Source organism: Hyperolius riggenbachi, chromosome 8, assembly GCF_040937935.1.
Source record: "Hyperolius riggenbachi isolate aHypRig1 chromosome 8, aHypRig1.pri, whole genome shotgun sequence".
In the NCBI taxonomy this organism is placed as follows: Eukaryota; Metazoa; Chordata; class Amphibia; order Anura; family Hyperoliidae; genus Hyperolius; species Hyperolius riggenbachi.
Window position 1 is genome coordinate 42,546,740 of NC_090653.1, and position 27,042 is coordinate 42,573,781.

At 46.1% G+C, this 27,042-nt stretch overlaps 1 protein-coding gene across 1 annotated transcript in view; it reads left to right on the forward strand.

Moving 5' to 3' along the window:
- The window catches only part of RNF5 (ring finger protein 5), a 35,840-nt gene that overhangs the window by 6,401 nt on the left and 2,397 nt on the right, over window positions 1-27,042 (forward strand). Inside the window, exons 2-5 of the mRNA XM_068250314.1 lie at window positions 6,631-6,649; window positions 16,566-16,678; window positions 22,527-22,587; window positions 23,378-23,501. Coding sequence (XP_068106415.1) covers window positions 6,631-6,649; window positions 16,566-16,678; window positions 22,527-22,587; window positions 23,378-23,501 — 317 coding nt within the window. The remainder of the gene's footprint in view (window positions 1-6,630; window positions 6,650-16,565; window positions 16,679-22,526; window positions 22,588-23,377; window positions 23,502-27,042) is intronic.

Sequence of the window (27,042 nt, forward strand, 5' to 3'; positions counted from 1 at the left end):
TGGTGGAATCTGTGGGTCACATGACTGACTGACTGACTTCTGCAAAGGACATTTTTCTGACAAACCCCCTCTGTTCCCCTTTAATAGAAATTAATGTGGGATGTTGAGCTAAGGTGTTTTCTTGGAAATCTAAGCCATGTGTAATGTGTTGCTCCGCCTTCACTAATCCAGTAACTGAATGGAAAAAAAATAAAATGGAGTATTTCACATTGGGGATTATCAACAAGAAGCAAACAATTTCTCTTTGCATTCAAATTTCATGGAAATGTTATGCAGCTTGACGGGAAGTCATTCCGATTGGTCCACTTTATTGTAACGTGTGGCCACTTGTAGTCTAGTGTCCTATTATATTACAGTACAGGTAGTCCCGGTTACCGAACGAGATAGTGACTGTAGGTTCGTTTTTTAACCTGAATTTGTTCTTAAGTCGGAACACTGTGCCATCTCTGTCCCCTGTACCTCCTCTGTGCCTCCAGTGTCCTCCTCTGTGTCACCTCTGCTCTATGTACCTGCTTATACAAGTTTAAAGCCATTTTTTCTTTGAAATTTTTTTTTTAAATGATTTTCTCAAAAAGTCCAATTTGAAAAAAAAAAAGTTTTGTCTTGTTCCCATGGAAACACAGAATCCATGCCATTCGTATCGGCGGGGCGTTCGGAAGTCGGGCATTCGGAAGTCGGGGACAACCTGTACTATGCTGAAATCTTCTGCAGCACTTTACAGAGTGTGTCTTCACTGGAACTCACAATCGAATCCTTACCATAGTCACAGTCTAATGTCCTACCATCATATTATTATTATTATTATTATTATGTATTTATATATAGCACTGACATCTTATGCAGCACTTTACAAAGTACATAGTCATGTCACTGACTGTTCTCAGAGGAGCTCACAATCTAATCCTTCCATAGTCCTGGTCTAATGTCCTCCCGTAGCCTAAGTGCAATTTTTGGAGAAACCAGTTAAAGCAAACCCTAAAGTGAGAAAACCTACTTCAAGTTTGAGATTCCCCTAAGTAAAGAAGGCTCTCTGGATACCACTAAATCACATTAAGCACAGGGCAATGGGACAGACTGTGCTTAGAGGAATACAATGCAAAGTTTATTAAATGTGAACACAAATATTGGTGTACTTTGTCCATAGGATCCCATTCAAGATTTAAAGGGCACTGAGCACCCTTGAATTTTTTTTTTCCTTGACAATGTACCTCTCTCTATAAGGGAGGTTAGTAACACGGTATATAACACGGTGAGGGGCTATATGTCATTTAAGGGGGAGTCTTGATATGTCCTGCCTGTGGGGGGCAGGGGAGTGTTATGGTTAACTGGCGACACGTTGCTGGGAGTGGGGTTGCAGCAGGGCAGGTTGAGCGGTGTGTCGAGTTTATGGGGGATGTGGGGCTGGTGTGAAACAGTGATACACTGTTAGGATAGTGGGTGGGAATGCAGAGGACCCAATGATTTTCCTCGTGCCCTCACCATAGCCCAATGCCTCGTTCCCAGCAGTTCTTATTTCCAGCCAGACCTAAAACCTCACTCTTTTACCCCTAACACACCACAATATCCCCACCATGGCCCCTGAGATAGTTCTCCAAACTTCCACCCCCCCAACAGCTGGCCGACTTGCCGAAAAATGTTTAGACTTGGATCCTTGGGCCGAAACCGGTTGGGGACCGCTGATCTATAATGCTTCTCCAGGCCCCAGTGCCCACTCTCATCCATTGTCTTCTCCTGCTTTGGGTTTTGTTGGGTGTGTGAGGTTCAGGAGTGGAGCATTGCACAGCCACTGCAATGGTGTGAGGATGGAGCAGCTGGCTGCAGCCAGTGTATACGTGTCACAGTGAGAGAAGACTAGCCGGGTGCAGCCAGCTCTATATGACGCGGTACTAAGCCAGGGCCCTCCCTGCCCTGAGGTATGACTGGCACTGCCATGACTCTCACCTCCACAGCATCTTACAGAGCTTTTAAATCATTTATATAGGCTTTTCTCTGAATCACTTTATTTCCATTGTTGGAACACCTCATTTTCCATACATGGCTAGAGGCACAAATAATGTAAACCATCATTAGACCCAGTAATGTGCTTAATAAAGAATGATTAATGCCCAAACTCAAGAACAATACAATTGTTTGAGGTATTAGGGAAATTTTCTCTTAAAGGGATCCTGTGGTGAGCAGGATATGGAGGCTGCCATATTTATTTCCTTGTAAGCAATGCATGGTTCCTGGTTGTCCTTTTCATCCTCTGCATCCAGGGCTGTGGAGTCAGAGTCGAGGAGTCGGGGCAATTTTAGGTACCTGGAGTCGGTGGTTTCATAAACTGAGTTGGTTGATTTTTGTACCGACTCCACAGCCATGTCTGCATCTAATACTTTCAGCCACAGACCCAGAATAAGTACATAGATCAGGTACTTGTTTCAGGTGTGTGATATAGACACTACTGAAGCCAGAAAGATAAGCAGGACAGCCAGGTAACTGGCATTCTTTAAAAGGAAACAAATATGGCAGCCTCCATATCACTCTCACTAAAGGGTTACTTCAATTCCTAACTATTTGGGATTGATTGCTTTTATTGGCGTGATGTGAAACAAGCAGGTCAGAGAATCTCTGTTTTGATTGCTATCTGGAGCCACAAGAGGGAGAATTGAAAGTGACCCAGCAGTGAGAGGGATATGAAGATCATCCTGTTGGTTTCATTTACAAAAACATTGCCCAGCAGTCCTGCTGATCTTTCACACATCAGTAGTATCTGAATCGCACACCTGAACCAAGCATGCAGTTAGGGCCTGTACACACTGCTGCACTTGCGCTGCGTTTTTAAAAACGCATGCGTTTTTAAAATCGCAAGGTCTTTTGAAAAAGAATGAAAATCGTGATGACTTGTACACACTGGTGCGATGCGTTTTTAGAAAAACGCAATCGCAGTGCCTGCTGCGCTTTTTTAAAGAGAATCTGTATTGTTAAAATCGCACAAAAGTAAACATACCAGTGCGTTAGGGGACATCTCCTATTACCCTCTGTCACAATTTCGCCGCTCCTCGCCGCATTAAAAGTGGTTAAAAACAGTTTTAAAAAGTTTGTTTATAAACAAACAAAATGGCCACCAAAACCGGAAGTAGGTTGATGTACAGTATGTCCACACATAGAAAATACATCCATACACAAGCAGGCTGTATACACCCTTCCTTTTGAATCTCAAGAGATCATTTGTGTGTTTCTTTCCCCCTGCAGCTATCTTCCACTGAAGTGTCAGGCTGTTTCTTCCTGCAGAGTGCAGACAGCTCTGCCTGTATGTAATTCCTCAATATGTGAAAGCCCAGCCAGCTCAGAGGAGGATTTATCCAGCTTGTAAAAGATAAGAGAGAAGAGAGAAGCTGCCCTAATCTAAATAATACACAGGCAGTGTGCAGAGAGGGGCCTGGAGGGGGGAGATGCATCACAGAACCACAACACTGAAGAACTTGGCAGCCTTCCAGACACAGGCTGACAAGTCTGACAAGAGAGATAAGTTGATTTATTACAGAGATGGTGATAGCAGAAAGTGCTGCAGTAAGCCAGAACACATTAGAATAGCTTTTGGAACTTGTAGGATGATAAAAAACAGGATGCAATTTTTGTTACGGAGTCTCTTTAAGCGCAGCGCTTCAAAAACGCATTAAAAACGCATGCGCTTGCGTTTTTGCCTGCGTTTTTCAGAAGTTAGTATCCCAGAAGACTCTGAAATTTCCTGATTCCTGTTGAAATGTAAACTAGAAAAAAAACAAAGGATTCTTTAGCCAATCAGCAATTACAAGAAAAACTCAAACGCATCAAAAACGCATACGATGCGTTTTTAAAACTACATGCACTTGCGATTTTAAAAACGCACGCGCTTGCGATTTTGCTTGCGTTTTTCAGTGTGTACAGGCCCTTACTGTGGTTAGAGCTTCTGATTTTTATACTCATTCTGGGTCTGTGGCCTAAAGTATTGAACAGCAGGACAGCCAGGAAACTGGCATTGTTTAAAAAGGAAAAAGTTATGGCAACCTCCATATCCCTCTCAGTACAAGTCCCTATAAGGCCTGGAACCCACTAGAGCGATTTTGTGAGCGTTTAGTGAGCGATTCAAACCGCTAGCGATTCCCTAAACGCTCAGCTAATGTTAATGGATGGGCCAAATACCACTGGAGTGATTGCGGTTACCAAAATCGCAAACGCAGGACTTGCAGCATTTTTGAGCGTTAGCGTTTCTGCAATGTAAAGTATATAAACGCTGGCATAATCGCTCATCAAAACCTACACAGAACGATTTTGCTAGTGTTTTGAAGTTACTGCTCACTGTAAAATTTTATTGAAAGGATCAATCAGAATTAAAAACGCTAATCGCTACACAATCGCTGGCAAAAGCCTTGCACTTTTTAAAATCGCTGCCAAAAACGCTCATGAAATCGCTTACAAAACGCTAGCGATTGCAATTTGTAGTGGGTTCCAGGCCTAACTCATGTTGCTCTAATCCAGGGGTCAGGAACCTTTTTGGCTGAGAGAGCCATAAACGCCACATATTTTAAAATCTAATTCTGTGAGAGCCATACAGTATGTTTCAAACTGGGACAGTAGTGCGCGCGTCCCTGTTGCCATGGTGATCTGTATACAGTTCATCCGTTGAGCAGTGGAAGTGTCAGACACGTCTTCAGCTTCTCATGGGTTTCATCAACATCGGCAATTTTCCCAAGAGCCAGACAGGAGAAATACCGACTAACAGCTTGTACAATTAGCTGGCTGACTTGGGGGTTGATTCACTTTGTAGGATGAGATCCCCGCACTTTGGCCCAATAGACTATCAAGTGACAGGCAGCCTATTGGACCAATCAAAGAGTGGGGATCTCATCCTACAAAGTCACTGGACCTGACAGGGCCCAAAGTGGGACAATTGGAGCAGCCGTTAGTTTTGGGGTAGTGCATGCTACAGCAGTAGCGTGCCGACTTTGAAAATTTAACTTGCGCTGCTTGCGCAGTGTAGCTCAGTGAATCAACACCTACTGATTTGTCTGTGAGCCAGATGCAGCCATCAAAAGAGCCACATCTGGCTCCCGAGCCATAGGTTCCCTACCCCTGCTCTAATGGATGCTACAAGATTGGGATGGAGAATCTCCTCATCAGTGACAAACAGATAAATAAGAAATTCTAAAGACGAAATAGATTTCCCTTGCTTCCTGTCACACTCACGAGTCACAAAAGACAGGAAGTCAGGTGAAATCACTGATCTGAGGCAGAAGAAATGTGAGGCCTGAAACACGCTTGAAGCGCTTTTCTGAGCGCTTTATTTGAAAAGCTCTCGCTAGTGTAATGCTATGGGTGTGATCCCACTGGAGCGATGTGATTTTATAAAAATCCCCCATAGCATTGCATTAGCAAGAGCTTTTTGAAATCACTAGCACTTAGAAAAGACTGCTAGTGGGTTTGTGCCCTGAACCTGATCTGCCCCCACTGCATGGCACAGCTACAGGGATTCGGATGCATGTCTGTAGTGCCAACAGGTGTCTCGCAAGATGCACTCCAGCTGAGTGGAAACTGGCTCTAGGGCAAACAGATGGATAGAGCTGAACTAAAAGAAAACCTGTAATAAAGTGCCCCTGGGGGGGGTACTTACCCCTTGGGAGGTGGAAGTGTTTGGATCCTAATGAGTCTTCCCCCTTTCTCCTGTGCAGCACCGATGCAGCCCTGGCTCCCTCGATCAGGTCCAGATGGAAATATTTGCCTTTGGGATGCAGTGCAGGCGCAGTACCAGCTCCCCTCTTGGACTTCGGCGGAAATAGTCGAGCCCCATCGAGTCTGCTCTACTGTCCGATGCTTGTGCAGTAGAGTAGAACCAACCGGGCTTGTCTGTTTCTGCCAGAACCCGTGGGGGAAGCGAGTACTGTGCCTGCACTGGTTCCTAAAAGTAAATTTTGCACCGTGCAAGGTTGTTGGCGGATTTTTGGTTGGTGCAAGCACTGGACCGGGGCTACACAGGAGTATGAGGGAAACCTCATTAGGATCCAGAGGCTTCGCCCTCCAAAGGTAAGTACGCCATAGGGGCACTTTTTTCCTTACAGGATCTCTTTAAAGTGTACCTGATGTGAATAAAAAGTTTTTTTTTTTAATATTTACTTACTTTGAGGCTCTGGAGACTTCAGACCCCTCCAGGCTACTTCTTTTGTTTGACCTCCCGTCCATCTTGCTGCTCTATGCCCTGTCCCTGGCTGTGACTGGGACCATTTGGAGCCTGGCACATGCGCAGTACATTCTGTGTGCCGTGTATAGTGCTCCTGCAACTGTGGCCGACCGCATCCTGGGCATGTGCAGTTTGGAAAGAATTGGAACTGCACATGCTCAGAACGCTCCTGCCGTTGGCTGTATGAGACACAATCGTGCAGCAGAGAAGGCGGGGGTTCCAGGGTTCCCATGATCCTTTTAGGCACGGAGCACACATGTAAGAATTGTGTGCTTTTTGCCACACGCTGAAAAACACTGGAAACGCCCATAAAATTGCCGACACTTGTGTGGTCCCAGCCTTACCAGTAGCACTGACTCCTATCCAGCTGTAGGTGATTATAATGTCTGTTCCAGAATTATATTTCCCATTCTGACTGTGTGTTCCTTGCCTTACAGCTGGCCGTGTTTGCATCAGGTAAGTGTCCCTCCATAATCTCATATGTATGGTGAGTGTTTCCTGTATTCCCCATAATTTCATGAAGTTCTCTAGTGCTCTTCATACTATTCACCCATTTTCCAGTTCCCTTGTGTTGTAATCCTATCCTAGCATTCCCAAATTTTTACCAGCTTTTTAATTCCTATTGACCTGGCAGTCAGTATGTTCCAACAGTGTCTCCAGACCCATTGTCTGTCTGTCGATCGAAATCTTCCATCTGGAACAATGAGCTAATTCGATCAAGTTCGGCCAAACTTAGAATATGCATAATTCTTCATCCATGCAAAGCGATTTGCATCTCACTGACAATCCCTGCTTAAGGGCCCATTTCCACTTTTGCATTGTGATTTTGTTGCGGAAAACGTGTCAACGAATCCGGGTGCGGATTCGTTCGCGTTTCCATGCGGATTTTCACGCGGAATCGCTCGCGGTTTGCACTATGCGATTTTAACCATGTCAATGCCGGTAAGCATTGACATGGGTTTTTAAGCGATAACGCACGCGAAAACCGCAAGACAAAAGCGCTTGCGATTTTTCTATTAAATTACATGAGTGGCGATTCGTGTGCGGCATGTGAATTCTGACGGCTCTGCCATGCAGATTTTTTCTGCACAGCAGACCGCACAGAATTTCTGACAAGTGGAAACAGGCCCATCCACTTGTATTGGTTATGCGAATCTGCATGCAGAAAACGCATACTGATTCGCACTAGTGGAAACAGGCCCTAAAGTGGACCTGAACTCTTGCACAGGACAGAAGGAAAACAGAGAAATGCACCCTGTATGTATTTAGAGAGTTTAGCCTGTCTAATCCCCCCTCATCTGTGACTAATCACAAGTAGTAATTTGATTTCTCCTGTCACATGACTGCCTATGACAGATAAGCTCATTTGAAAGCACAAGATGTAAACCATATGTCTGCTTCCATATATCAGGAAGTGGACACACTGCAGATTTTATTTTAGGATTTGTATCAGCTGTAACAAAGAAATGTTTTTTGTTTAAAGGTTATTATGCTGTTATGTATCCTTTAGAACAGAGAGGACATTCTGAGCTCAGGTTCACTTTAAAATGTAACAGCAATAGGGCAGTCTCCATGTTGCTCTCATTTCAGGTGCTCTTTAAGAATGTTGCATTGCATTGCACCATCTCCCCTGCCTCCCTGTGTTTTCTCATCTCTGGCAGTGTTATGTAATATACCATCATTTTCATTGCATTACTCAACAAATGCCCGTAGCTATTTTTAGTTTGAGCTCTGTTGTTGATTAGGGTTTAATGATACCTTTTCTTATAGAGCGCAATGTGTGAGCAGATCTACAGTATACGTAAAGCATCACACATGCAGCATCTGTTAATGACGTCGAAGCACCGCTCCAGCCAAACATTCTGTCAAGCTTTTGGCTCGCTGATGGGTTCTTTTCATAATCTTCACTTAGGCCTGGTGCACACCGAGCGGTTTTTGAAGCGATCTGCAAACCGCTTCCGCCAGTGAAAACGCTTGGCTAATGTATCTCAATGGGATGGTGCACACCGGCGGTTTGAGGTTTTTAGCAAACCGCAAACGTGGGTCCTGCAGCAGTTTTGCGGTTTGCAGAAGTGTTTCTGTCTCAATGTAAAGTATAGGAAAAGCTCAAACTGCTCTGGAAAACGCAACATCAGATTGGTTTTCCAGGCGGTTTTGTTACAGATGCTGTTCAGTAACAGCTTTACTGTAACAATATATGAAATCTGCTACACAAAACCGCTCCCAAAAACGCTAGGCATGTTTATTTTGTAACTCTGTTTTTATTAAGAATTAACCAGAAATATAAATCAAAGAATACAGTTCAGATCTTCAGAGTATGACAGTCGTATAGATCAAACATATATATATATCTCTCAACCTCTTCAGTCTGAGTTTGTCAGACTCCAACATATTTTCTAATAGGAGTGTTCATTTGAGGTAAATGTCCAGGTAAGTAACTGAGAATAGGCTGTGTGGATGTCTATTGAGGAGAAGAGTCTCATCCTATAAGTTTCCATATCCTGTGGTTAAGGAATATTTTATAATTGAAACAGCATTTAGAAATTGAACAAGGATAAAGATGGACTCACATGTAGCTTAGAGGGTTCTCTAGTAGTGAGGAAAGACAAAAGAGGTTGATGTCTGACGAGGAGTGGGATAGAGGGAGGGAGGGAGATAAGGGGGGGGGGGGGGGGGGAGGGGGATGGGAGGAGGGAAAGGAGAGGGTGAGGAGAAATTAGTGGAGTACAGTGTTCAGCCACCTCAACCTGGAGTAGTGTATGTAGGAATATGGATCGATGGGTATGGTGGTACAAAGGGTAAAATACCCTTAAGGTCCGTACACATGCCGGACTGGAGGCAACGACAGGTCCGTCGTCACCTCCCGCTGGGTGGGCGTTCCAGCGACAGTCCGGCGTGTGTACAGTCTGTCTGCAGACTGATACGGCTGTTTCTGAGCGATCCGCCTGGCGGATCGCTCAGAAACAGCCGTATCAGTCCGCCGACAGACTGTACACACGCCGGACTGTCGTTGGAACGCCCACCCAGCGGGAGGTGACGACGGACCCGTCGTTGCCTCCAGTCCGGCATGTGTACGGACCTTTAGGTTGTGAGAGAAAGTGGTGCGGCCTAGAGAAATTAAGGAGGCATATAGTCTGGTGTATGAAGTAACCAGGGGCCCCAAACTTTGTGAAAGAGATCCTCAGTGTCTCTCAGCGTAGCAGTCATTTGTTCCATGGATTTGATCCAGTTAATTTTGATTTTAACTTCTGAGATGGTAGGAGGAGAAATGTTCTTCCAGGCAGAGGCAATCGAGAGCCTAGTTGCAGTGAATATGTGGTTAATCAGTCGTTTGGAACATTTGTTCACACCGGGAGTGGCTTTTCCCAGCAGCATAGTGAATGGTTCTGCTAGGCATGTTTAGAAAAGACTCTAAACATGCCTAGATTCGCTCTGAAATCTGCTCCAAAAACCTCTAGCGTTTTTGAGGATCTGCTAGCGGTTTTGGTGTGCACTGGGCCTTACAGTGGACCTGAACTCTTGCACAGGACAGAAGGAAAACATAGAGAAATACACCCTGTATGTATTTAAAGAGTTTAGTCTGTTTAATTCCCACTCAGTTGTTAATGACAAGTTGCAATTTGATCTCAACCCTGTGTCCCCTGACTGCCATGGCAGATAAGCTAATTTGAAAACACGGGGGGCCATATGCAATTCATTTTTTCACCTGAGTTTTCTCCCAGGAGATAATTTTTCGTCTTCCATCTAAAATAACTTCCCAGCGCTTTTCAACTAAAAAAGTACCAAAAAGTAGGTGAAAAATTACTATCAAAATTATTTTGAGTATTTTCTTTCTTTCTGGTGGCTTAAAGGCATTTTATTGACAAGTTTAAAATTATCACCTAGGAGAAAACTCAGGTGAAAAAGTGAATTGCATGCAGGCCAGGGTGTTAACAATACGGTATGTCTGCTTCCATGAACACAGGAAGTAGACAATGCAGATTTATTGCTGGAATTGTAACAAAGAAATGTTTTTGTTTGAAGGTTATTATGCTGTGTATCTTTTTGAGCAGAGAGGACGTTCTGAGTTCTGGTCTGCTTTAAAGAGACTCTGAAGCGAGAATAAATCTCGCTTCAGACCTCATAGATAGCAGGGACACGTGTGCCCCTGCTAAACCGCCGCTATCCCGCGGCTTAACGGGGGTCCCTTCACCCCCAAACCCCCCCTGCAAAATCAACGACCAACTTGATCGTAAATTTTGCTCTTCCTGGAGGGAGGGCTAACGGCTGCAGCCCTGCCTCTCAGACGCGCATCGCCGCCTCTCCCCCGCCCCTCTCAGTGAAGGAAGACTGAGAGGGGCGGGGGAGAGGCGGAGGTACGCGTCTGATAGATGCGCGGGAGGCAGGGCTGTGGCGGTTAGCCCTGCCCCAATGCGGAAGCGCTCCCCCGCTGCACAGAGGGGATTTGGGGGATCAGGGACCCCCGTTAAGCCGCGGGATAGCGGCGTTTTAGCAGGGGCACACATGCCCCTGCTAACTATGAGGTCTGAAGCGAGATTTATTCTCGCTTCAGACTCTCTTTAAAAAGACCCAAGGTGTGAGAAGCTGCCATATTTATTTCCTTTTAAACAATACCAGTTGCCTGGCTGTCCTGTTGATCTTTCTGGTCAGTGGGGCCTAAATTGCAAACCTGAAACAAGCATGTGGATAATCTTGTCAGATTTGCCATAGATATCTGATCTACATGCTTGTTCAAGGACTATGGCTTAAAGGGAACCTAAACTGAGAGGGATATGGATGTTTCCTTTTAAACAATACCTGTTGCCTGGCAGCCCTGCTGATCTCTTTGGCTGCAGTAATGGCTGAATCACACACCTGAAACAAGCATGCAGCTAATCCAGTGTGACTTCAGTCAGAGCACGTGATCTGCATGCTTGTTGAGGGGCTGTGGCTAAAAGCATTAGAGACACAGGATCAGCAGGAGAGTCAGGGAACTGGTATTATTTTAAAAGGAAAAATCAATATCCCTCTCAGTTTAGGTTCCCTTTAAAGTATTAGAGGCAGAGGATCAACAGGGCAGCCAGGCAATGTGCATTATTTAAAAGGAAATAAACATGTCAGCCTCCATATACCTCTCAACTCGGGATCCCTTTAAGTATTTGAAGCAAGAGCTGCTACCATAAGGCTTTGCTCACAAATCTCCGTACGTGCTCGTTGTTCGGACTTGGAATGCCGGCTAGTGGTGGACATGTGCCCATACTGTTGGTAGGCCTTGAAAGATAATCCCTGTATAAATGCATACAAATGCCGTATCATTTGGGTCCCCCCATCACCGTGAGCACCTGTACCATGTGGCACCAGGCGCGTGTTATGACACCACATGCGCCTGTCACCATGTAGAGGGCGCACTCACAGTGACGGTTGAGGACGCCAGGAGTCAGGCAAGCGGAGAGATATTTTAAAGAGAGCCTGAGGTGGGCTCATGAAATTAAAATAAAGAAACTAGTCTACCTGATCCGGGGACTGAGCGGATCAGGTAGCCTCCAAACCCGCTGCTTCCTGTGGGCCGCACTGGCCCATTTCCACTTTCGTGACCTCACTTTCGTGAGTCACGACGCTGGATTGAGAGACTGTCTCTTATGCACAGCGTGCAGGGAGGCGGGGAAGCGGCGGGGGGGGGGTGCGGCCAGGGAGATAGACCCTGCAGGAACACCCCTGGTGGGCATTTTGAACAGGGAATCCTTCTCCCACATGTTAACCTTTTGAGATAGTGACAAATGTTGTCACTAATTTTTGGGGGCTATAGAGCGGCAGTGATCGGCGCTGTGGGGACACAGAGGCGTGTCATGAGGCAGAGAACATGCCTCTGTGTCCCATCTGCCCCGCAAAAAACCACCTCGGGTTCTCTTTAAAGCACAGGGGCACACCTTGGCAGAGGGTCAGTGTCACAAGCTGTCTTCTAATAGAAATCTGTCTGAGACTATGACTGGCTTCCATGTCACAAGGTGTCTATTAGCCTGAGGGCCCATCACATACCGCTGTGACAGGAGACACCTGGAGTAGGGGTGACACATGTCTGTGCAGACTTCTGCCTGCTGTGGGCTGGTCACGTCTGGTGTTGCTCAGCCCTGGCAGGCTCCCTTGAAAGGTCTTGTGTTGCATCCTTTTTGTTATTGATGTAAACAGGTCTGTCCAGATAATAAACAATATGACTTCCTTGCACTTGTCTGAAACACCAGATTAAGGGAGGGCTCCCCGATGTGTCATTGGATTTGACATTAACCTTTTCCCTGCTGTATCCCCTCTACTCCCCCAGCCTCCCTAAACCTAATGCAGGTAATATACTCATAAACGGTGTATGCGCTCAAAACGGTAACCTGAGGTAATCGTCAACAGTTCGAAAGTCAATTCGGTCATCAACAAGACAGTCCACACTGCTAAGATGTGCTCCTCAGAGGAGCATGGCTTATCCGAGGAGCACGGCTTATCCGAGGAGCACGGCTTATCCGAGGAGCACGGCTTATCCGAGGAGCACGGCTTATCCGAGGAGCACGGCTTATCCGAGGAGCACGGCTTATCCGAGGCGCACGGCTTATCCGAGGCGCACGGCTTATCCGAGGCGCACGGCTTATCCGAGGCGCACGGCTTATCCGAGGAGCACGGCTTAGCAGTGTGGACTGTCTGGTTGATGACCAAATTGACTTTCGAACTGTTGACGATTACCTCAGGTTACCGTCTTGAGCGCATACACCGTTTGAGTATACTAGGTGACTGTTTTGGTGTCTGCGAACCAGTAGCATTAAGGGACCGTTTCCACGATCGCGGAAACAGCCACGATTCCGCAGAGTTTCCCCGCACATGAATCGCACGGGGAAACTGCCATAGGGGAGACTGGCGCTGCAGGCGAATCGCTTGAATTAGCGATTTGGCCGGTACTGGCCGCAGAATTCGCTGCGGAGGTTGCGAATCCCATAGCCGTGCATGGCACGACTCAAGGGATTCACCTGTGATCCCGCCCACCCGCTCAGTGACGACGCGCGTCTCGCAGACGCACGCCGCACTAGTGGAAACGAGCCCTAAGACTTATAAATTAATGAGGAGGAGCGCAACATCACTTTACGCATAAACTAACGCAGGTAATAATTAAATAAAGCGGACCTAAACCCAGAACTTCCTCTCTGCTGTAAAACATAAGCAACAGCATAATAACCTTTACAGAAAACCTTTTCTTTGTTACAGCTTGCACAACTCCTGTAATAAATATGCAATGTGTCTACTTTCTGCTTTCATGGGAGCACAGAAAGCGTTAAGTTGCCCATACATCTAGCGGCTGATCGACCAAGAGACAGATCGCAATAGTTGGCGCCTTTTTCAGGAATTGGCCTAGTGACGCCACCTCGCTGCCCGCCGTGCTGTCTCCCCTAGTTTAACATTCGCCATTTCGGGGGGGGGGGGGGGAGGGCTGGGGGTGCCCATCGTGCTTGTTGCTTGTCCCAGTAGTGCAAGCTGTTGCGGCTATGCACCCGATCGAGGACATCTGCCCGAGATTTTGGAGCGTGGTTGTATTGTCAAACGGGCATGCTCTTGGCGGCACCGACTTTCGTCCGATTTGAATATAATTATCGAATCAGATGGTCGATAGGCCGCCAAGTCGCCTGGTGTATGGCCACCTTTAACCACCTGTGTTTACATATTAACACACACCTCGTCACAGATCAGACAGCTGACAGCTCAAATTACACTTGTGATTCTACCTTATCTGCAAATAATCACAAGTGTTTATTTGCAGATAAGGTAGAATTTGACAGGCTGTTCTCTCTAAACACACATAGGGTGGGTTCCTGTGTTTCTTACTTGTCTCTTGTTGTGCAAGAAGTTAAATCCACTTTAAATTTGAAGAGGGCCGTTCCCTGGATCCTCTTGAAGTTTGTGGTTGCGCTCACAAGCAGTATATCGGAGCAGCGGTTCCGCAATTGCTGAGCATACAAAGGAGAGAAAGTTGTCTGCCCCTCCCCCTTGAATACAGGGGAATCTTCTCAGCTTTATTTACTCTTAAATATATAGCTTGACACACTCTGATAATGTGTGGCAATGACAATCTTATCAATTAGCCTCTGAGTGAAGTGGAAGTTAATTAACCTTTCCAGTAACTTTCAAACTGTGATATGTTTTTTCTATTAGCTTTATGCTGTGTTTAAAGGAGTTGTCAGGCATCCTCCAGCCCCATGCAGCATCTCCGCTCCCAGCTCCCAGCCCGGGGTCCCCGCCGGTGCAGAGGCCAACCTCCTCTACTGCGGCTGTGTGAGCGCCGCTGTCAATGGAGGCTATGTTGTCCACAGTGTACTGCGCCTGCATAGTACACTACGGGCAACGTGGACTTGATTGACAGCGCCGCTTGCTTTGGATTTGGTACAAAAATTTTCTGTCCACGACTCCTCAGTCTATGAAACCACTGACTCCAGGTACCCAAAATTGCACCTACTTCACAGCCCTGTACAGTACTGTATGTTTCGGCATATAAACACTAAAAATGGGGAGATAAAGTCCCTGCGTCTTACATGCCAAATATAGGGACTTACGAATGCCTGCCGATATGGACTGCTGACCTGCTCAATGTCGGGGAGTCCCTGTATTGCCCCCCGTGTCCTCCTGGCTCCCCCCTCCCCATGTCTCCTCTGATCTCCATGCATTAATGTAAGTAGCTCATCCAGCAGTGGTCAGAGACCTCTCTTCTTCTTCACTGTTCCCCCAGTGCTGATGATGCGATCAGCAGAAGTCGGCACTAGGAGAGCTGTGAGGGAGAGTTCTCTGATTGCTGCTGGATGAGGTGAGCCACACTGCTGCAACTCACATTTATACATTGGGTGCAGAGGAGACACTGGGTGTGGAGTAGAACACTGGGACACACAGGGGGAGCAAAGGAGGACACAGACAAAAGGGGACACACAGGGTTGTGCAAGGAGGACACTGGGACAGGGGCAGACACATGAGGGAACAAAGGAGGACACGAGGTCAGAAGGAGACACATCAGGGAACGAAGGGGGTTGGAAGGGGACGCATGGAGGACATAATTGGGGGAGAACATCTAAAAGGCGCTCTTGGACCATAGACTCACTAGGTTTAGTATATCCCCCCCCCCCCCACACACACACACACACTTTCCCATTTATTTGCCCTCTAAACCCAAGTGCATCTTATTTTCCGGAGTGTCTTATATTTCCCGAAAAATATGGTAATTGTACTGTTTTGTTTTTCTTATTTTCTGACTCATTCGGTTAAGAAATATTTCCACTGGGTGGCGCATCTATTTCCAAATTATGCACAACTCTGGGGATTTGAATGCTTGCTATGGAAAAACTGCTGCATGCTGCTCTTCTCTGTGCAACTCGGATGCAGGGAAACGCTGCATATTGTTACAATGTGGAATCTGGCACTTACATTTTTGGGGCCCAATCACACTAAAAGTGCTTTTCTGAGCGTTTTGCGATTAGCGGTTTTTTAAATTGCTCCCATTCACTTTCATTAAAATCGTGCTAAAAATCGTAGAAAAATCGTGATTTTCCCGCAATTTTAATGAAAATGAATGGGAGCGATTTTAAAACCGCTAATCAATCGCAAAACGCTCAGAAAAGCGCTTCTAATGTGAATGGGCCCTAGGTAAGAGGGCTTTTTGGTCCTTTGCAGCCCCTTACACACTCCTAGGAGTTGTAGTTCACCATGAGCTTGCTGGGTAGCCTGTAACTCCAAGCAGCAGGTGACAGTGGAGAGGTTATAGAGCATTCTGGGAACTGCAGCTCGGTCTGCAAAGGTTGAGACATAGGTGCGACCCACCCCCTCGCCTATGAGTCAGAAATTTAGGTCTGACTGGTGTACAAGTCCACCCCTATAGCTTTATTTGGCGAGCCAGACCTACATTTCTAGACTTATAGTCGAGTATATACGGTCTGTTGAAAATCTTCCCTCTGATTGCTGAATCTAATAACGTGTTATGTCATTCACCTTTGACTTGTTGGCTGGAGTTGCAGGTTAGAAAGCGAACAAATATCTGCTGACAGTAGCTGCGGGCGCCCATTTCCCTCCAGTATAAGGAGCTTAGGTAAACAAAAGATCAGAGTCCTGCCAGGTAATCGTATTCCGATGTGTTTGCTTTGCTGTCATGAGATTGCCGGGTGAATAGGTGATGCTGTAGAGAACATTGTGACTCCTGGATTGCTTTTCTATTGACATTCAAGAACAAAACTTGAGCATTTTTGTTTGTTTTTGTTTTTTAAGCTGTGCACATTGTAGAAATGCTTTTTTCATCTAATCTCCAGCTAAAATAACAAAGTAGCTTTCAGTTACCAAATTGAAAACTGTTTATCCACTCGCATGTGATTCTTGTTTCTCTTTATAGTGGTTTGAAACGCGACCGGAACGCCAGGAGTGCCCTGTATGTAAAGCTGGCATCAGCCGAGAGAATGTTATCCCAATATACGGCCGAGGAGATTCCAAGCAGCAAGATCCCAGGTGACCCTGATATGGGAGTATGCCCCGCCTCCTGCAGGGTGACAGAGATAAGAGGCTATCCCTCCACCGACATAGTGACATATAGAGATGGGAGTATGCCCCGCCTCCTGCAGGGTGACAGAGATAAGAGGCTATCCCTCCACCTACATAGTGACATATATAGATGGGAGTATGCTCCTCCTCCTGCAGGGTGACAGAGATATGAGACTATCCCTCCACCTACATAGGGACATATAGAGAGGGGAGTATGCCCCGCCTCCTGCAGGGTGACAGAGATAAGAGGCTATCCCTCCACCGACATAGTGACCTATAGAGATGGGAGTATGCCCCGCCTCCTGCAGGGTGACAGAGATAAGAGGCTATCCCTCCACCTACATAGTGACATATATAGATGGGAGTATGCTCCTCCTCCTGCAGGGTGACAGAGATATGAGACTATCCCTCCACCTACATAGGGACATATAGAGAGGGGAGTATGCCCCGCCTCCTGCAGGGTGACAGAGATAAGAGGCTATCCCTCCACCGACATAGTGACCTATAGAGATGGGAGTATGCCCCGCCTCCTGCAGGGTGACAGAGATAAGAGGCTATCCCTCCACCGACATAGTGACATATATAGATGGGAGTATGCTCCTCCTCCTGCAGGGTGACAGAGATATGAGACTATCCCTCCACCTACATAGGGACATATAGAGAGGGGAGTATGCCCCGCCTCCTGCAGGGTGACAGAGATAAGAGGCTATCCCTCCACCGACATAGTGACCTATAGAGATGGGAGTATGCCCCGCCTCCTGCAGGGTGACAGAGATAAGAGGCTATCCCTCCACCGACATAGTGACATATAGATGGGAGTATGCTCCTCCTCCTGCAGGGTGACAGAGATATGAGACTATCCCTCCACCTACATAGTGACATAAAGAGATGGGAGTATGCCCCGCCTCCTGGAGGGTGACATACAGATATGACACTATCCCTCCACCGACATAGTGACCCTGAGATAGAATTAACAGGCAGAGTAGAGCTATGCAGGTGCCACATGAATGAGTAGAGGAGTCACTCCACAATCTTGCATTTGATGTATTGATGAGCAATCACACATGCATGTCACAGGTACCCAGACCCTTCCTGAGGTGTAGCAGTCCCTCCATCTTACACTGAAGGTGCCATTCATCAGACAATGTATGGGCAGATAGACCAGGAGACAGATCTCTCTCTGATCAAATCTGATGGGGAGAGATCTGTCGGCTGCCCATACATCACAGGCGGATTCCCAATCAATGTTATGCTGAAATCGATCCGGAATCGGCCTTGTGACGCTGCATCCGGCACCTCACCAGCCTGATACTGCCCCCGTATTGGTCAATGTGCCCCCCCGTGCCCAGTGCACTGTACATTAGCTGTCCGCTTTTGCCTCCAGGTTGGGTCCTTCATCCATACACGCCCCGCGTGGTTGCTGGAGTAACGGCGTGTGAGTAACGTTGGCTTGTATGTAACGTCACGCACCCACGTGCATGCCGGCAACCATGTGGGGTGCGTGTGTGGACAAAGGACAGATCCCGGAACCAGCGCCGGACATGGGCCGGTAATGTATAGTACACTGAGCATCGGGGAGGCACATTGAACATTAGGGGGACAGCGTTGGGGGGGTGTTCGTTGCTCGACCTTAACCACTGCGCCACGACCAACCACGACAGCCTGCCATCTTGCAGCATGTTTTTTTTTTTTTTTTCTTACGCCATGTGAACCCAATTAATTCCTTTGACTAGTCCTTTGTTTCCAGATCATAGATGTTAAGCCAGGTTTCATCGTTGGTAACTAACCTAGCCAAAAAGTCCTGTGCAACTCCATTATGGGCAAAAACGGTTTGGGATGTTTCAAATAATTTTTTCTTCTGATCACCGGTCCAACATTTCAGTACCCTTTGCTGAAAGCTTGCTCTTGTCTGGGATAGTGGGAAACCTAACACGCTCCCATGAGATGTCCAGTATCAGGGCTATCTTTGTTGCCAATATTCGTCAGTCCTCCATCAGCTCACGGACAGCATTGCGGGTTGCCGGGTCAGTTGAGGTTGGAGGGCATTCACTGTGGGGCTCATCTTCAGTGGGGAAATGCCCAGTCTTGAAAGAGAAATTCTAGTTGTTATTGTCAGTGCTACAGGAAGGACACTTCGGAATCAGGAAATTTGGAGACCAAACTTTTTTGTTTTGAGAATTAGTGTTTCGATAAATATTGTTTTGAAATTACCGTAGTTTTGATAGTTATAATATCATAAATGATCATTTTGACCGGCATTAGAGAAAGGGGGTTTTAGGGTTAGGCACCACCAGAGGGCTCGTTTTCATCTAGACCATATTTAGCAATTTTTATTAGTTATTTTGACATACAGTGATGTGAAAAACGATTTGCCCCCTTCCTGATTTCTTATTCTTTTGCATGTTTGTCACACTTAAATGTTTCTGGTCATCAAAAACTGTTAACTATTAGTCAAAGATAACAACATAATTGAACACAAAATGCAGTTTTAAATGATGGTTTTTATTATTTAGTCAGGAAAAAAAACTCAAAACCTACATGGCCCTGTGTGAAAATGAAATTGCCCCCTGAACCTAATAACTGGTTGGGCCACCCTTAGCAGCAATAACTGCAATCAAGTGTTTGTGATAACTTGCAACGAGTCTTTTACAGCGCTCTGGAAGAATTTTTGCCCACTCATCTTTGCAGAATTGTTGTAATTCAGCTTTATTTGAGGGTTTTCTAGCATGAACCGCCTTTTTAAGGTCATGCCACATCTCAATAGGATTCAGGTCAGGACTTTGACTAGGCCACTCCAAAGTCTTCATTTTTGTTTTTCTTCAGCCATTCAGAGGTGGATTTGCTGGTGTGTTTTGGGTCATTGTCCTGCTGCAGCACCCAAGATCGCTTCAGCTTGAGTTGACGAACAGATGGCCGGACATTCTCCTTCAGAATTTTTTGGTAGACTGTAGAATTCATGGTTCCATCTATCACAGCAAGCCTTCCAGGTCCTGAAGCAGCAAAACAACCCCAGACCATCACACTACCACCACCATATTTTACTGTTGGTATGATGTTCTTTTGCTGAAATGCTGTTACTTCTACGCCAGATGTAACGGGACACGCACCAACAAGTTCAACTTTTGTCTCGCCGGTCCACAAGGTATTTTCCCAAAAGTCTTGGCAATCATTGAGATGTTTTTTAGGAAAATTGAGATGAGCCTTAATGTTCTTTTTGCTTAAAAGTGGTTTGCGCCTTGGATATCTGCCATGCAGGCCGTTTTTGCCCAGTCTCTTTCTTATGGTGGAGTCGTGAACACTGACCTTAAGTGAGGCAAGTGAGGCCTGCAGTTCTTTAGATGTTGTCCTGGGGTCTTTTGTGGCCTCTCAGATGAGTTTTCTCTGCGCTCTTGGGGTAATTTTGGTCGGCCGGCCACTCCTGGCAAGGTTCATCACTTTTCCATGTTTTTGCCATTTGTGGATAATGGCTCTCACTGTGGTTCGCTGGTGTCCCAAAGCTTTAGAAATGGCTTTATAACCTTTACCAGACTGCTAGATCTCAATTACTTTTGTTCTCATTTGTTTCTGAATTTCTTTGGATCTTGGCAAGATGTCTAGCTTTTGAGGTGCTTTTGGTCTACTTCTCTGTGTCAGATAGCTCCTATTTAAGTGATTTCTTGATTGAAACAGGTGTGGCAGTAATCAGGCCTGGGGGTGACTACAGAAATTGAACTCGGGTGTGATAAACCACAGTTGAGTTATTTTTTTTAACAAGGGGGGCTATCACTTTTTCACACAGGGCCATGTAGATTTGGAGTTTTTTTTCCTCACTAAATAATAAAAACCATCATTTAAAACTGCATTTTGTGTTCAATTATGTTATCTTTAACTAATAGTTAACGGTTTTTGATGAGCAGAAACCTTTAAAGGGATACTGTAGGGGGGTCGGGGGAAAATGAGTTGAACTTACCGGGACTTCTAATGGTCCCCCGCAGACATCCTGTGTTGGCGCAGCCACTCCCCAATGCTCCGGCCCCGCCTCCAGTTCACTTCTGGAATTTCTGACTTTAAAGTCTGAAAACCACTGCGCCTGGATTGCCATGTCCTCACTCCCGCTGATGTCACCAGGAGTGTACTGCGTAGACACAGACCATACTGGGCCTGCGCTGTGCGCTCTTGGTGACATCAGCGGGATCGAGGACACGGCAACGCAGGCGCAGTGGTTTTCAGACTTTAAAGTCTAAAATTCCAGAAGTGAACCGGAGGCGGGGCCGGAGCATCGGTGAGTGGCTGCGCCAACACAGGATGTCTGCAGGGGACCATAAGAAGCCCCGGGTAAGTTCAACTCATTTTCCCCTGACCCCCCTACAGTATGGCAAACATGCAAAAGAATAGGAAATAAGGAAGGGGGCAAATATTTTTTCACATCACTGTATTCTATCTCAAATAAAGATGAAACAATAAAAATATTGTTATAGACAATATCCTAAAATTTTGGCTAAACCCCGCTCCCTTTTTCCTGGCACCCTTAGATTTAAGTGGCCGCTTCTCCCCCAGTGTTTGTGACCTCCGTGTAAATTTCCTTTGCTGATTGTCTCTGGAGAAACAAAAACGAAATGACAGCCCATAACTCGGACGTGAGATTTGCTTGTGCCTCATCACAGCTGCTCACTAAAAGAAAACCGTTTTAAGAATCGCAGAGACCTGATATTTCTTACATGCTAATAAGATATTAGGCTGTCATATGCCCCCACACTTGTTATTTTATTTCATCTGGAAGGGGGTAAAGCCAGGAAATTATCAGCACCCTCTCGTAATGTTGTACTACATCCAGTACTTGTGCTTGTAAACCAGGGGTGCCCACACTTTTTTGGCTTGCGAACTACTTTGAAATTTGCTGAGTAAAGGAGATCTACCAACATTTCAAATGCTAAGCTTATACCCCTTCCCCCGATAGGTAGCCAGGCATAGGTGCTTCCAGTATAGGTAACAAGGTATAGGTGCCTCTAGTATAGGTGCTCTAGTATACAGTAGGTAGTTAGATATAGGTGCCTTCAGTTATAGGTTAGCTAGGTATATGTGCTTTTAATATATATAGGTAGTTAGGTATAGGGGCCTTCAGTATAGCTTAGCTAGGTATATGTGCTTTAGTATAGGTTAACTAGGTATCAGTGCCTTCAGTATAGGTTGCCAGGTATATGTGGCTTTAGTATAGGTAGCTAGTTATATGTGGCTTTAGTATAGGTAGCTAGGTATATGTACCTTTAGAATAGGTAGCTAGGTATGTGCCTTTAGTATAGGTAGCGAGGTATAGGTGCCTTTAGTATAGGTTAGCTAGGTATAGGAGCCTGGGCGGGCACACGTTATCACTTCCCTCCCTCCAGCTCCAGCGGTGGTGTCTGCGGCTTGTCCTGGTCTGCCGCGGCTGTTGGGAGGGCAGATGTGCAATCCGGCGGCTGAGGGAGCGCTCCGGCAGGCAGCGTGAGTGCAGGTATGAGAACAGAAGTGTTTCGTCCAGCGCTGCCCTCAGCCCTGACACTGTGTCATGGCAGAGCCGCCCTTGGCCTCTCAGCCGCGCCTCTCTCCTCCCCTGATTGGCCGCGATCGAGGCCAGCAGCAGAATCTGATGGAAGGCGGGTAAGTGGGCGCGTTGTACAGCTTCCAGCCGCAAAATTTAATGGGACGTGGCCTCATCCCCAAGCAGGCGGTTGTGATCTACCGATAGATCTCGATCGACCTATTGGGCAGCCCTGTTGTAAACCAAACTGCACTAGTTTAGTAATCTAATGAGATGGACTTCAACTTTTCACTATTCAAATTTTTTTCTTATTTTTAGGTTGAAGACTCCTCCAAGACCTCAAGGACAGAGGCCAGAGCCAGAGAACAGGGCAGGAGGGGTAGGTGTTTCATGGTGGTAAATGTATGGAGATTTACATATACATTTACAGTTTGTTTTATTCAGTACCTTCGTACAGACAGCAGGTGGCACTGTTGTCTGTCTGGGATTTTAGTAAAATAAGCAGCAACATTGTGTTCAGAATTAAAGAGAACCCGAGGTGTGTTTAAAGAATGTTATCTGCATACAGAGGCTGGATCTGCCTATACAGCCCAGCCTCTGTTGCTATCCCAAACCCCACTAAGGTCCCCCTGCACTCTGCAATCCCTCATAAATCACAGCCGTGCTGTGAGGCTGTGTTTACATCTGTAGTGTCAGTCTCAGCTGCTCTCCCGCCTCCTGCATAGCTCCGGTCCCTGCCCCCGTCCCTTCCGTCCTATCAGCAGGGAGGGAAGGGATGCAGGCGGGGACTGGAGTTCTGCAGGAGGCGGGGAGAGCAGCAGACTGGCACTATATAGAGATAAACACAGCCAGCTCTGACAAGCTGTTTGTCAGCAGCGTGGCTGTGATTTATGAGGGATTGCAGAGTGCAGGGGGACCTTAGGGGGGTTTGGGATAGCAACAGAGGCTGGGCTGTATAGGCAGATCCAGCCTCTGTATGCAGATAATATTCTTCAAACCCACCTCGGGTTCTCTTTAAATGACATGTGGTCCCAGTTTGCCCATTCAGCCTAATCCAAGAGTCAGGTGGCCACCAGCCTATATTATACTGTAGTCCCATCTCTCCTGCTTCTTGCTGGGAATGCCTTGTGGTGATGTAGTTGGTAACAGTAACTCCATGTTGTATGCAGGGGGTCCCCGGCTTCACTGACACCGGTTTCCACATGTCATTTGGTATCGGAGCTTTCCCGTTTGGCTTCTTTACCACAATCTTCAACACTAATGACTTCCATACGGCAGCACCTCCTCGTCTAGGTAAGTGCATCTCAGGCCAATGTACCTATTATTATTACTACTGTATAAATAGCTCTGACATCTTCTGCAGCACTTTACAGAGTGCATTGTCATGTCACTGACTGTCCTCAGAGGAGCTCACATTCTAATCCTGCCATGGTCATAGTCTAATGTCCTACCATATTATTATGTATTTCTATAGCACTGACATCTTCTGCAGCACATTACAGAGTACATAGTCATGTTACTGACTGTCCTCAGAGGAGCTCACACTCTAATCCTACCGAAGTCATAGTCTAATGTCCTACCATATTATTATTATGTATTTATATAGCACTGACATCTTCTGCAGCACTTTACAGAGTACACAGTTATGTCACTGACTGTCCTCAGAGGAGCTCACAATCTAATCCTACCATACTCATAGTGTAATGTCCTGCCATATTATTATTCTGTATTTCTATAGCACTGACATCTTCTGCAGCACTTTACAGAGTACACAGTTATGTCACTGACTGTCCTCAGAGGAGCTCACAATCTAATCCTACCATACTCATAGTGTAATGTCCTGCCATATTATTATTCTGTATTTCTATAGCACTGACATCTTCTGCAGCACATTACAGAGTGCATAGTCATGTCACTGACTGTCCTCAGAGGAGCTCACACTCTAATCCTACCATAGTCATAGTCTAATAGCCTACCATATTATTATTAATAATAATATGGTAGGACATTAGGCTCTGACTATGGTAGGATTAGATTGTGAGCTCCTCTGAAGACAAAAAATGTAAGTGCTATATACAGTAAATACAAAATAATATGTATTTACTGTATATAAAACTTACACCTTCTGTCCTCAGAGGAGCTCACAATCTAATCCTACCATAGTCAGAGCCTAATGTCCTACCATACAATTATTATGTATTTCTATAGCACTGACCTCTTCTGCAGTACGTTAGAGTACATAGTCATGTCACGGACTTTCCTTGGAGGAGCTCACAATCTAATCCTACCATAGTCCTAGTCTAAGCCCTATATTATGTACAGTATGTAGCATGAAGCACCACCTGTGTCTGCCCACTGCAGTACATGTGTTTGGATGGGTAGATGAGGGCTTGTCTTTGCCTACCCGCTATTCTTTGAGCTAGCCCTCTGATGAAATGCACATTATGTTGACTAGTCTGGTAGCAAAACGTTTGAGTGGCTACAGCTGACTGTTATGGGTTTGTATATCGGGCAGGAGAAATTTGGCTGCATTCTGCAGGAAAAAATGTGCATCAGCTTTAAGGTGTTCATTAAAGTTACAATTTTTTCACCAAATGCGATCGATGAGATTTTTACGATCGAATTGTATAGAAAATTTGCCGTTTATGAAGGCAATCAATAAGGAACAATTCTTTGATTGCTAAATAGGATATAATCGATCCGAAAGTTAGATTTTTTTTTTTTTATCGCATTTGAAGAAAGAATCGTTCAGTATATGTGAACAATCGGTAATTGCCTTCCGATGAGTTACTATAGTTGAAATCGCATCGAAAGATTGCATTTAGTGAAAAATTGTACTGTTAATGGGCACCTTTAGGTGCATTAACACATCCAATTTTAATTGGCCTATCACTGGCCAATTTTCCCACCTCCATGTAGTATGTGGGCCAACAGATTTTGAATACTATTAACAGATGACAGTGGTAAAATTGGACAATAAAAATTGAATGTGTGTATGCACCCCTTAATAGCCACTATGGCAAGTTTGAAGCAGGCTACTTTGCAGAGAGGCTGAGAGGTGCCATTGCTGACCATGTCTTCACTACTTAGACTCCCTTACCCAGGACAAGCCTGCAGGTTTGAACCTGAATAGAACATGTAAATAATATCCTGTCATCTCCTTATTTTAATTACACACAAGACTTGCTAATGCGTCAGTCTGGTCCACACATTACCTGCTTTCCCTGGGAAAGGTGTTCTGGAGTAGCCATGAAGTGAGATGTATATGGAGGCTGCCATATTTATTTCCTTTTAAAGAGACTCTGAAGCAAGTCTCAATTCTCCTTTTTTTAACCTATATTAATGTTAAGCCCCATAAGCACAGCCAAACCGCCGCTATCCTGTGGCAAAACGAGTGGTTAATACCCCCCATAATCCCCTCTCCTGTGTCGGTGGAGCGCTTCTTGCTTGAGGCGGAGCTACAGCCATAAGCTCTGCCTCAAGTGTCAATCCCCGCTGGTTGCCGCCTCTCTCCCGCCCCTCTCATCTGCCTTCACAGAGAGGGGCGGGGGAGAGGCGGAGATTCGTGCGGCGATTGACGCGCATGGAGGCAGAGCTGCAGCTCATAGCTCTGCCTCCAGGAAGAGCAAAATCCACGACCAGGAAAGTAGTGGATTTTGCAGGGGGATTTGGGGTGTATAAACCCCTCGTTTTGCCGCGGGATAGCGGCGGTTTAGCTGTGCTTATGGGGCTTAACATTAATACAGGTTAGAAAAGAGAATTGAGACTCGCTTCAGAGTCTCTTTAACCTCCTTGCCGGTTTTCCCGACCTGAGCTCGGGGTAGAAAAAAGAAGCTATTAGTGGTGATCCCGAGCTCAGGTCGGGGTAGGCATTGCAGAGCTTTACCTTTAGTTGTGGAGTCCCGCGCGCGATCTCGCTGCGCAGCGGGACTCCAGCCTCTCTCCCCGGCAGTGTGGGGTCTTTCCCTGGCCGCCGGGATCCCCCATGTCCCCGCTATTCTTCCGGGGACCCGGCAGCCAGTTGGAGCAGCACAGCCGTGGTGGTGGCAGCAGAGCGGTGGTGGCAGCGTGAGATCATCGGGGGCAGGGCTAATATTGAAAACGAACTTCTCTATATTAGAGAAATATAGAGAAGTTCGTTTATATGTTTATATGTATATTAGCGCCATCTTGTGGGCAAAGAGAAAACTGCAGCACAGGAGCCCAGAATGGTAAAAAATTTTTTATTTTGCTGCAGATCTCCCTGCCAGAATGATTTTTTTCAGGTTTTAGGGTCTGAAAGAGTGGAAAAAAATTGCACCGCTTTTAGACCCTAAAATCTGGAAAGAATCAGAACGGCAAGGAGGTTAAACAATGCACATTGCGTAGCTGTCCTGTTGACTCTGCCTCTAATTCTTATAACCATAGACCCTGAACAAGCATGCAGCAGATCAGGTGATTCCAACTGAAGTCTGACTGGATTAGGCGCATGCTTGTTTCAGGTCTGTGATTCATACACTACTGCAGCCAAAGAGATTGTCAGGATGCCAGGCAACTGGTATTGTTTAGGGTTTATTCACACCTAAGCAGGAATAGTGCGATTCCCACTAATCGCTACAACGCTAGCGTTTTTTTTTTCAATGCTAGTGCTATTTTAGTCTATGGCAGTGTTCACAATTGAGCGATTAGCAATAATCGCAAAAGCGATTTCGGAGTGATCGCCATAAGCATATATAGAAACGCTAATCGCGATCGCTCCAAAAACATGAATTTGTACAGTGATTTTTTTTCGGTGTTAAATCGCAGAAAAATCACCCACGGAAAACGCTACTGCAAATCGCTAGTGGTTAGCGAT